This window comes from Symphalangus syndactylus, chromosome 24, assembly GCF_028878055.3.
Source record: "Symphalangus syndactylus isolate Jambi chromosome 24, NHGRI_mSymSyn1-v2.1_pri, whole genome shotgun sequence".
Classification (NCBI taxonomy): Eukaryota; Metazoa; Chordata; class Mammalia; order Primates; family Hylobatidae; genus Symphalangus; species Symphalangus syndactylus.
The window spans coordinates 12,750,132-12,762,795 of NC_072446.2; the positions used below are offsets into that span (position 1 = coordinate 12,750,132).

Below are 12,664 nucleotides of genomic sequence, written 5' to 3' on the forward strand. Positions count from 1 at the left end.
CCCTCCTGCAGCAAGGGAAGCCCAGGTAAGGAGACTTTCTTCTTTGCTGCCATCTAGTGTTCACATGCTGAAGCACATGAACCTTTTCCCAAAGGAGAAGGAAAAAGAGGAACTCAGAAAATTAAATCAAAGTCACCAAAATGTAGTCTGTGCAGTAAGAAGCCAGGCCAGGACCCATAGCTCGGAACCACCCTCCTCCACCTCCCAGTCTAAATTCAATCCGTATGAAAATGCATAAGTGTCAGAGTATCCCCTGATGTCCTTGTAACTGAGGGCAGGGCGGAAGCCAGAAGGGTCCACAGACTGGGGACAGAACGCCAGAATTTAGGGCGTATGGAGTCAGAGTGAAGACCTGTGTTGTCTGAGGCCTGACCTTCCCAAGCTGGGGAGAGGCAGGAAACTCTCTGGGTTACCAAGTTATTGAGGGCCAGGAACAAATTATACGTTCTCCAGAATAAAATGAGGTGGATGGTGACTAATTGAATGCACTTTAAATGGTTTTAGGTTTCAATGGAGGAAAAAGGGAGCTATCACAAAGACAATAACAAAATATAAAGTAGCACGGTTTTGCCTCAAACTTTGTACTATAATTTGTGTGGCCATGTCACACAAAGACTGAATATTTGGATTCATCTACAGAGATGTAGAAAGATGCAGAAAGCAGACAGACAGGGTTCAGAACATGCATGCATTCATTCACTCATTCATTCATCCATCCATCCAACCATCATCTGCACTTGCTGAGTGCCTGCTGTATGCCCTGTACTATGCCTGCACTTGGATTTGACGGTGAACACAGACATGTGGCCAGCTCTCAGGGACTACTGTCTGGGGGGCTGGTGGTTAGAGAGAGGCAAACCATCCAACAGACAAGGCATGTATGGCTCCTTGGACAGCCCAAAGCAACAGAACAACTCTCACACTTTTGGAGACCAGAGGTCTGAAATCAAGATGCTGGCAGGGTTGGTTCCTTCTGAGGCCGTGAGGGAGATGCCGTCCCAGGCCTCTCTCCCTGGAAAATTCTTGGAGTTCTGTGGATGCATCAGTCCCATCCCTGTGTGTCCTGTTCTGCCTCTCACATGAACACTGTCGTTGGATTCAGGGTCTAACCTAATCCAGCATGAGCTCAGCTTGATCTTTAACTTAATGACAGTTGAGAGACACTTATTCCAAACAAGGTCAGTTCTGAGGTTCCAGGTGGATGGGAATTTTGGGGGGACACCATTCAACCCACTAAACAAGGTGGGGCAATGTGGTAAATGCTGGAAGATGGGGCACATGGTGCTATGAGGTCAGGGGTCGGGGCTGGCTCCCCTGAAGGAAAAACAGCTTGAGCTGTGGTCCCAAGCATGCAGAGGTACTGACCAGGCAAAGCAGGAAGGGAGAATGTTCTGGCAGGGAGAACAGCCGGGGCCAAGTCTCAGGGCGGTGGGGTGGAGGGGGCGCCCTCTCACTCATCCCTCCACCCACCCAGCAGCACATTCTCCCACAAACCAACACTACTTGGGAAACCACAGGACACCACAGCCCCACATCTAACCCATCCAGAACATCTGCAGTCCCAGCTAAAGAGGCCCCCTGTGGGGTGCATCTCACCTCCTGTTTCTGTGGTGTCTGGCTGAGAATCATCAGTTAGATTGGAATACTTAATTCGTGTTAGGTGTACAAGGAAAATGCCCCACTGAAAGCAGTTTCCACCCAAGAGTCACCTCCAGGTTGAACATTCACCCCATAAGGGGCAGTAAGGTCCCCAGAAAAGAGCCAGGGTCTGGGACCCAGCCCTCCCGAGCTCATGCCCGGGCTCTCCCTGTCCCAGCAGCTGACACCTCTTCCAAAAGGTGGCAGCTCCCTCTTTCATGAAAACTGGGAAGAAGCACAATGAGGATTAGGTGAGATAACAGAGGGGACGGCACCAGCCCCTGGCCACACGTGTGGTAGCAACAAGCTTTGGGCCCAAAAACTGGGTTCAAAAGTCTCAATCATTTCCAGGACCTGGGACAAGTTACTGGAGTTTCCTGAGCCTGTTTTCTCGACTATAAATGGGGCACCTCGTGCCTACCCAACAAATGGCTATTACTGATGGTGGTTAATCACTGGTTAGGTGATTGTAACAAAACTGTCAAACTCTGCTATGTGTCATGTTTCACACCCACAGCCTTCAAGGACAGCATGCAAGGCTTTACTCTGAAAAGTCATTATCTCTTGATAAACAGCCTACTTTTTCCCTGAGACCATCAATGTGTCCTGTTTGCAGCAGTCAATTCCAGACAAAAAATACCTAAGCTTGCAAAGTAATTATCTCTACTTGCTAGAATTATTCTGCCAGTGTGACAAAAGCTACATAAGTGTATGACTGTGGGGGCCTCTGTCCAGCTGTGCACCCCTATCTGACCACCAATGTCTGCTGTTTACTCCTGGCTCTGCCTTGCTGGACAGAACTCACGGGAAAGTGAAACAGCAAAAGAGAGACCAGCAGAGAGAGGGAGGGAGGAAGGGAGAGAGACTGACCGAAAGAGACTGAGACTCAGAGAGAAGCACAAAGAGAAAGACAGACACATGAACATCCAGAAAGAACGGAACGGAACAGAAAGGAACAGAATGGAAAGGAAAAGAAAAGAAAAGAAAGGAAAAAAGAAAAAGAAAAGCCAAGCCAAGCTAAAGCCAAGCCCCATCCTGGGAACTGGCTGCATCTCTCGCATTCAGGTCCTAGAAGATGCCCCCTTTGACTCCTGCAAAGAGATTGCCCTGTTTGCTTGAGGGAGCCTAGGCAGTCTACTCCTGACAACCACAGTTTCCTTGGTAAGATCTACTCCTCTGGGCCTGCCCTGAGCCTCAGTCACAGAAGCTAATGATGAGAACCAGCCCATAGTGGGTGCCCAATCAAGACTGGTTGAAGGTATGGATGGATGGGTGGATGGATGGACGGATGGATGAGTGAATCGGTGAATAGACAGATGATGGATGGGTGGATGAATGTAGGATGGATGGATGGATGGGGCAGAGAAAGGAAAGAGGATGGACAGGATGCATGTGGACCCACCTGTGACATTTTTTGTGGTTTTGGAGCTTGCCTTGGGTGGCGGAGTGGGCAGCAGTGGCGGGCTGGGGAGTTGGCCCACGGATCTCTCCAGAGGTCTGGGAGGACTGTCCAGGGAGTCAGCCCCAGCTAAGGCTTGGGAGAGCTCATTGGTGGTGGGCAGGAGGCTGCCAGCATCTGCTTCTTCACCACTGGATGCAGATGGCATCTTGGCTGGTTCAAAGGCAAAGCAGAGAGTTCAAAAGCATGTTTCCTCTGACAGCAGTGGAAGTAAGAGAGCAAAGCACGATGGTTTGGTGGGATGGGATCGTGAAGAGCATACAGAGCAGTGACCTCATACAGGCACTTGACTTCCTGCAAGTTCAACTCTCAATAGAGCCATCAGAAGCAGAGAGAGGAGGATGCAGAGAGGGAAGTCATTTCAATAGTATTACGGATTCTGTTATTTTTTCCACATGAGAGGTCCATGCCACAGCTCCCACCTCCCCTAGGAGCAGTGTTCACCATGCCAGGTTTTGGAGTCAGACACACCCAGGCTCAAGTGGTCTCTGAATTTACTCGTGGACCTTAAGTTACTAAATCTCTCCAAAACTCCATTTACTCATGCATGGCATTGTGTTAATAATAGCCCCTCACAGGATTCTTTCTCAGTTTAAGCAAGAAGTGGCCATTACACAGTGTAACCCTCCAGTCCAGCAGCTCTCATTCTTATTTGTCTGTTTGCAGCAGCCCTAACATCTGGCATGCCAGCCTAGAGTGGGAGTGAGGATAGGAAGGATCGACTTGGAGGAAGGGTCAGGCCACCCAGAACCCTCATCCCTCCCTTTCTAGCCGCTCATTCAGGCTCCATCCACTTCCTTCACAACCACCCCTCAGCCTGCCCATCCCCAGCTTTCCCTCAACCCATCAATCCTTCCCTTTCTTATTTCTCCTTTTACCTGGCTTGGGTTCCATCATCCATTATTTCAACAACAATCTGACCAACAGTCCCTAAGTCCTTTGCCTGGATTCCTTTCCATTTAACTCTCTGGAAAAGTTTCATCTGGGGATGAAGCTGCCACTTGTCTGCTTCTGCCCTTGCCTAGTATTGCAGGAGGAAGAGCCTATGGAGTCCACTTCAGGAAAAACGGTCACTCTGCAGGACCCGTGGCCGGAAGCTTCCTCCTGCAGGTGCTCTGCATGACTGCTCAAGCCCTTTCTGTCCGTTCCCCACCTCCAGCTTCCCACCTTTGCCTGCTCCTACCACACAGCTTCACCTCCAGCTTTACAGGGGAAACTGAAGTCATCAGACCGGGGCTCCTCTTGGATTTCTGACTCAAATCCAAACTGCTGTCCCCAGCATCTCTGTTCTTCCTTCCCTCTGATCTAAGAAAGGTGGTCTCCCTGGGACCAGCATTCCCTCACCTCCTGCCCTCTCAGCACACTCTTGAGTGCTAACACCTGTGGAAGGCACCCGGCACACATCATCTTATTCAGTTTTGACAACTACCCAATGAAGACACGAACACTTTCCCCACTGTATGTCTAAGGGAAAAGCCTGGCGGAGCTGGAGCTTGTCCTTGGGTCACTGTGTTAGCTCCTATGGGGTTCATTCATCTATCAGCTGCTGTTTCCAGAGGTTCCCACTAGCTGCTGGTGCTGTCCATGGTGCTGAAAACACAGGGGTCAAGGGAGGGAGTGTTACAACAGGCCTAATTCCTGTCCGCAGAGAGCCTCGAGCTAAACACCAGATGCAAATATTGCACACCTCTTGTATCCCATTAGCTATCATTAGTTTCTGTTCCTTTATTGCCCATGTTGGAAGTTTTAAAATCTCATTCCCAGCCCTTTCTTATGTTAAGTTCATGACAATGGAGTCCTTATCTCAGAAGGGCGAGCCCTCCTAATGCCTGGAGAACAAAATCTCTGAAAGCAGAGATGGAGTATGTGTTGTTCTCCCCCAACAACACACACTCCAACTGCAGAGGGCAGACGGCTCTGTGTTATGATGTTGGCCCGAACTGAGAACAACCATTACAATTGGCTCTATACTCTTTTGTTCTGCATGGATACCCACATGAAAGTGCGGTTTTCATTTTATTTTTCTTACTACATTAAACCGTCCTCAAAAGTGTTACTTGTTAAAAAGGGTTTAAGACTCCTATGCTTTCAGACTGTCATTATGTCATCTGACTTGTAACCTATAATGTCTAAGAGTCTACAACTCTGATTAGTTGTTTCACTTAGTAAGTTTTGCCCTGATAATCACATCAAAGTAAATTTTTTATGCTTTCTAAGTAAAAATAGTTGTGAGGTGTCCTTGTTAAGGCACAGGTAAGCATAGAAATGCCCATTTTCTCTATGTAGGTTCCAGTTACAACTTGTGGAGTTTTCTGTCTTGTGTAAATCAGCACAGGCAAGTGGACACCCTCATTCTTGGGACACCACACCTCACAGCCCATTTCCTCGGCAGCCAAGCTCCTGGCCAAGACCACCAGGCATGGGGTGAGCTCTCAGTAGCCAGCCCAGGCCTAGTTTTCTTCTAGGAAGTTTCCTCCTGGGGGGTCCCACCCCTTTTCAGATATTCACACATCTATTATTCTGAAGCCCTTTAAAGTGGTCCTTGCATTCACACCCTGCTTTGATTGTTTGGGTTGACAGGACTTCTTGTTCCTGATTGCTTCTTTGTGAATGGGTCACGCTCTCAGGGGACTGGTCACCCAGCACATTTCCAAAGTCCTGCTTTTGGGAGACAGAGATGTCATGGAAATGGCTCACCTGGCCTCAATTACACCAGTATCCAGCATCCACCCCCTTCCTCCATGTGTTTGACCTATTTACAGATGAGTGACTTTGGTCTCCACCTTGCTTAGTGAGTCTCAGTCTCCTCATCTGTACAAACATCTGTATAAAATACCTGACCCTGCCCACTACAAGGGTGGAAAGGCCAACATGAGACCATAGTGGGGAAGGTTTATCTAGAGCTACTCAGTACTCCTCTGACTCATCTCCTCCAGGACAATGTGGCCAGCATCCGAACCAGGCTCCAAGGGTCTGCTCAGAGGTGCCACCAAAGGAAGCATTACCAGGGAGGAAGAGCAGCCTGGGGTCAGTGTTCCCACTCCTGGGTCAGCCCCAGCCAACCATCTGGATCTATCTTCTATGTCTGATCTCCACATAAGACTTCACTAGATAAGCACTGACTTGGGCCAGTTCTACATCCCTCTGAGCTACTGACAGGTTGTCCCCCTTGGCCTGCATCACTGACTTATCCTTCTTTTCAGGATCCCAGCAAGATCTAAAATATCCTACCCAAAACCAAACCAAACACTCTTGACCTCATGTACATTCCCAGCTTAGTTACAATTTTCTGCTTCTTTGAAAAATGAACTTATGAAAGATGACCTTTAACACTGCATCTCCACCCAGCAAGGCCTGGCCCCCTCACTGAGCCAGGGCCACCCTATTCAGTCATCCACCATCTTTAACACTTTCCCCTCTGGCTTTCCGACACATACTCTCCTGGTTCTCCCCTGGAGCCCTGGCCACCTCTGCTCAGCCTCTCTGGCAGGTCCCACCTCCTGCATCTGAATGTCCACCTGGGCTGCCCCAGGATGCAGGCCTAGGTCCTCTTCCCTGTCTAACCTTCTCACAGGTCATTCTCATCCACTCCTCTAGCTTCAGAACTGATTCCATTTCTCTGTTAACCCTGGACCATTTCTCTGAGCTCCAGACTCATGTGTTACCAGCTGGCCACATTGGCATCTCCATCTGGAGGCCAATCACATCCAAACTTGAATCTTGGTCCCCACAACAAATTCTCCTGAGCCTTCCCTTCCCTCTTACTCATTCAACCATCAACCCATCTTGCAAATGTTGTTGAATAACCATGGGTTCCAGGCACTATTCTAGAAGCTGTGGACATGGCACTAATCCAGACAGATCCCTACGATATTAGTCCCTTCTTACGCTGCTAAAAATAACTGCCTGAGACTGGGTAACTTATAAAGAAGAGAGGTTTAATTGGCTGACAGTTCAGCATGGCTGGGGAGGCCTCAGGAAACTTACAATCATGGCAGAAGGCAAAGGGGAAGCAAGCACCTTCTTCACAAGGTGGCATGAGGGAGATGTACCAAGTGAAGCGGGAAGAGTCCCTTATAAAACCATCAGATCTTGTGAGAACTCACTATTGTGAGAATAGCATGGAGGAAACTGCCCCCTGTGATTCAATTGCCTCCACCTGGCCTCTCCCTTGACACGTGCAGATTATGGGGATTGTGGGGATTATAATTCAAGATGACGTTTTGGGTGGGGACACAGCGAAACCATATCACCTATTTTCACCAGGTTCAGTGCTCCATGACCCACCAGCTGTCCAGCCAGACCAGATGCCCCATGCCATCCTTCTCTTATCCTCTCCACCCTGTACCCACCCCTTATATCTAATTCACAGGCGAGTCTCATGAACTCTACTTCCAAAATATTTCTCAGAAATATCCACATGTTTCCCAGTGTGAGCTGTCAGAACTTCTGCCTGGGCCTCCTCACCAGCCTCCCAGCTCCTGGCAATGCTTCCCACCCCAATGGAAACCCATCCTCCAAACCAGGGTTTGGCAGGCCTTTCCTGCAGAGGGCCAGGTAGAAAACATTTCCAGCTTGGGCCATGTGGCCTTTGTTGCTATTACAGTCTCTGTTAGTGTGGAGAACTCTGGAAGGCTGGCCAATCCAAACTACATCTCTGCTTGTTTCACAGCAAAGTAGATGTGCAGCCACCCTGACCCTCAGTACTACCCAGTAGCACTTTCTGAGATGATGGACATGTTTCTTCCTTGTCCATGTGGTGGCCACTAGACCCTCATGACCGCTGAACACTGGACAAGTGGCTGGAGTGACAAACAAGCTTAAATTTTAATTATTTCAAACAGCCACATGGCTAGTGGCTACTGCAATGGACAGGGGAGCTCTGGATTTCCCAGGACTGAGTCAATGGTCATAGTGCCACTACCTTAAGGCACAGGGTAAAGGGTAAGCCTCTGAGGTCCCCTCATTCCATCTGCCCAAGGTGGGACTCTGGGTTCCCCACCCTTCACCCTGATGGCCATGAGACTCACCACACCAGCTACACTGACCAAAACCCTCCTCCAAAGTCTCCCCCAAAACATCCATCCTCACCACACACTGAACCCTCACATCCTTGGCCTGCCTGATGGCTCTAAGGACAGGAGACAGTTTTCAGCATCTTCCCTCTCCTCTCTGACACCACCCTCTGTATCTCATGTGAGTGTACAGCCACCGTTGTATCTTGGAATCTTGTCAAAACTGAAATTTCAACATCTGTTAAAGTCTCAAGTGCTGAATCAATTTTTTAAAAAGTGGAAGAAGACACTGGCTGTGCATGTTCTCTGCATTTGGGGGACCCCTCCCTTGGGGCTGGACCAGCAGAGTCCCTCTTACCAAATGAAGTCTCAACCAGCTCCTACACTGTACAAACCCCAGCGCAGGGGTCAGGGCTAGGAATGGAAATACCTGAAGCTCAACCACAGCGCCACAAGTTCACAACTTACTGGTACCTCTTTGCTAAGCACGTTCCACTGACACCCTTCTGTGTAATCCTCACTTATTTTCCAGAGCAGGGGCTAATAAACCTTTTATGTTCAGATGCAGACAGTAAACATTTTTGGCTTTCCAGGCTAAGAGGCAAAATCAAGAATATTATATAGGAACTTAAACAAAAAGAGGAAAAACTCTGCCCTGCCACTTTTCTTGAGAGGGCTACCAGGGCAGGGGGCACACTTTGCAGCCAGTTATCACCTGCTAAAGACATTCTGGAGTTCAAGGGTGGCCAGCCCAAGGATGGACGTGGAGAGCCATGGTCATTTGTACTCCACCCCCGTACACCCAACACATCCTTGGTCTCAGCTTGGGCAGCTGGCTGCGGGCCGGGTGGCTCACCAACTCCCAGATGAGGTTCCTCCACTCAGTGACCAACAGTTGCCCAGAGCCTAGTCCCCAGGAGTAGCTGGGACCAGCATAGGCCCCAGGCAGTGGTGAAGGGCGGCCACCAGCTGGGGAGACAGGAGCAGGGCGTAGGGAGGGAGGCACCTCACTGTGGTCTCCTGGCTCCCAGGACCAGCCCACTAGAGCAGTGCTCCATGGCCATGCAGACACAGACATGGGCAGTATCTGACCTGCAGCCTGCAATTTGACAGTCCTTGTTCTAGACTCACATTCCAGAACATTCCAGAAGCAGAACAAATGTTTGTCTCCTGTTTGGCTCTAGAGTTTAGGCTGTAGACTGTTATGGTGAAGAGCAAACCCAGTCCTGCTATTGGGTTTGATCTGTTTTTATGCTCTATGGCCTGGGAAAGTGACTTAACCTCTCTGGGCTTTGTTTTCTCATCCAAAAATATGGGGCTGTTATAAGATAATAGAGTGCACACAGAACACGCTCCCTGAGTGTCACTCTCCTTTTTAATTAGTGCACTCATGGGAAGGCCAGAACTCAGCCCCTGTCCCATAGTAGAAACACTGAAGAGGACTCTGTTCCCATTTGTGTCAAAACACCAGATCCTTCTGGGCTTTGTAGGGAATGCTCTGTTGCTGGTGTGGCACTTATTAGTCTGTTTTCATGCTGCTGATAAAGACATACCTGAGACTGAGTAATTCATAAAGAAAAAGACGTGTAATGGACTCATAGTTCCATATAGCTGGGGAGGTCTCACAATCATGGCGGAAGGCGAAAGGCACATCTTACATGGTGGCAGACAAGAGAGAATGAGAACGAAGCAAAAGGGGTTTTCCCTTATAAAACCATCAGATCTCACGAGGCTTATTCACTACCATGAGAACAGTACTGGGGAAACTGCCCCCATGATTCAATGATCTCCCACCAGGTCCCTCCCACAACATGTGGGAATTATGGGAGCTACAATTCAAGATGAGATTTGGGTGGGGACATAGCCAGACCATATCAAGCACCATCCAAACAAAACCAGGAAAAGCAAAATCTCCCCAAACACAAAAGCCCAAAGTCAACCCAAATCACCAAACCAAAGGCTCAAGGAAAATAATGGTCAAAATCATTGACAGTGTCCTCCTCCTGAGAGATTTGCAATATTCAGATGTATCCCCTGCCACCCACACTCATCATGGTTGGGGCACGGGCAAGCAGCAACTCCAGTCCTGGATGTTGCCATCTGGATGCCAGGAGTGACCCAGGACAGCCCCCTGTGCTTTTTGATGACCCCTCTCCCCCACCCCCAGCAAAGCTCATGGGAGGTTTGCTTTTTAAGAGAAAGCAGCTGACCTTTCAGGACAGCAGTGAGCACCACCGCAGGGACCCCAGGGGCTCCTGCAGCTGTAGACCATCACCCACGGGGCACCATGTTCTGGGCCCCCATGAGGTTTCCCTGAACTTGTCCAAGGTCAAGGAGAGAAGCAGGGCCCAGGTTCCAGCACTCACATGACACATTTGCCACTTGAGAATCTGGCTTTGTCTGCCATTAGATGACATCTGTCTGTCATGGAATTACCCACAACACAGAGCGACTGGGCCCAGACGTGGGCAGCTCCCTTGGGTGCTGAGGTGCAGAATGTGGGAAGAGAACAGACAGCATCAGACACACAGCATCAAACAGCTGGTCCCCCGAGCTCTGCAGTAGAAACCGGAGACCTAGGACCACGTTGCCTCACAGTGGCCTCGGGCTTTAACTCCTTCTATCACAAAATACTGAGGCCCAAAGCAGAAGATTAAAAGTCAGTAACACAGGGGTTGGCTCCAAAGACTAGGCTCTTAACCTTCACGGAAGGGGTTGCAAACTCCAACACCCATCTACAGGGACAGACTCTGTTCAGCTCCAGCGACCCTGGCTGTGTGGGAACAGGGATCCAGGGGGGCCTGAACTTTGATGACCGAAAAGAAACTGCACATCTGGATTGCTGTGAACACTCCTGATTTTTAAACATTGGCTTGGAAATTTTTAACCAGTGCATTTAATGTCCCTGTGTTAAGTTACACCCTGTTCATAGGGATGTTGCTGATGGCTCATGGCTTCTGAACATTGACCTGGTGTCGTGGAGGTGAATGATGTCCCTGGCGCAGGATCCGAGGCCTGCAGGGCTGGGTGAGGCCTCAGGGTTGTCCCAGCCACAGCAAACTGCAGGTGGCCCCACACCCCAAAACACACGTGCTCCTAGAGAGACGGCCTCTCTGGGAGCAGCTGTAGGCAGCTAAATATTGTGTGTTAGTGCGTCCCTTTCAAGGGTTGTTTTTGACAATGAAGACAACAGATGAAAATCATGATGACAATGATGATGGTGAGAGTAAGAGTGAGGCTACAGTAGCAGCAGCAAACACTTTCCAAGGGCTCGGTGTGGGTTAGGATAGAGATAAGCCTTTTCTGGGGATCACGTAATTTAATTTTAGTGACGCTGGGAGGTCAGTATGACTATTATCCTCATTTTACAGTTGCTCAAACAGGACCAGAGAGGTTAAGTCACTTGCCCACGGCCCCACAGCTCAGTAAGGAGTTCAGCCGTGTGTCTCAAACCCAGGTCGGCCTGATGTCAAAGACGTTGCCCTCTGTTTCCAGTTATTTGGACCAGTTATTTTACTTGTGTGCCAGCATTTCATCATGGGCGTGAGATCTCTGGGGGCTGCTTCCAGGGCTAAGTAAGCTAATGAATGTGCAGTCATTAGCAGAGCACGCTCCCCTACCCTGCATGCAGGCAGCCACTTGTGTCACGTCTTGTTATCCCCAGCATGATGACAAATGTCACTAACTGCTAATAAGCCAGCTGCATCCCTAAGGAATGGAATGGTCTTTCTTAAACCAGACTTGTGGCTCCTGCTTTAGACATTTTGGACATTCCTCTGTACTTTCTATAGTTTTGTTTGCTATATTTTACTTCAAGTGAATTTACATTTTTATCTCTGTTTACAAGAAAAAGCAAATCTCTATTGGCCCAAAATGAGAAGCCAATACTACTGGCCCTAATTACTGAAAAGTATTTTCATTATTAATGTTTAAACATTTTCATTATTAATTAAACATTAATAATGTTTTCTCATTGTCAGTCCACATGCCACTCACAAGAAGTCATCTCACAAACCCCAGGGGCACAAGATCCACCCTGGGGAAACCGGGAATGAGACAAGTCCCCGGGGAACCACGGCGACTCCAGTCTCCCCCAGGTCTTGCCTGGTCACCAGCAGAGTGCTTCCTACAAGGCAAATCCCATTGTCTCTCCATCCCTGGGGGTTCCAGCTGCCCTCAGGGAAAACCTGCCAGGCCTCTTCTCTCTCTCCAATCTGTGGGCTGTTTGTTTTAAATTTTTTTGAAACAGGGTCTGGCTCTGTCATCCAGACTGGAGTGCAGTGAGTGGTGTGATCACGGCTCGCTGCAGCCTTGACCTCCTGGGCTCAGCTTATCCTCCTGCCTCAGCTTCGTGAGTAGCTAGGACTACAGGTGTGTGCCCACACACTCAGCTAATTAGGACCAAAAACGAAAAACAAAACTTTTTTGTAGAGACAGTGTCATGCTATGCTGTCCAGGATGACTTTGAACTCCTAGGTTCAAGTGATTCTCCTGTCTTGGCTTCCCAAAGTGCTGGAATGATAGGTGTGACCCACCTCACCGGGCCCTGGAT

At 49.2% G+C, this 12,664-nt stretch overlaps 1 protein-coding gene across 5 annotated transcripts in view; it reads right to left on the reverse strand.

The window, feature by feature from the left end:
* Positions 1 to 12,664, reverse strand: part of PHACTR3 (phosphatase and actin regulator 3) — a 273,840-nt gene that overhangs the window by 78,565 nt on the left and 182,611 nt on the right. For all 5 annotated transcript variants that reach the window (XM_055266142.2, XM_055266145.2, XM_055266141.2 and 2 more), the window contains exon 5: positions 3,041 to 3,250. In XM_055266142.2, coding sequence (XP_055122117.2) covers positions 3,041 to 3,250 — 210 coding nt within the window. The remainder of the gene's footprint in view (positions 1 to 3,040; positions 3,251 to 12,664) is intronic.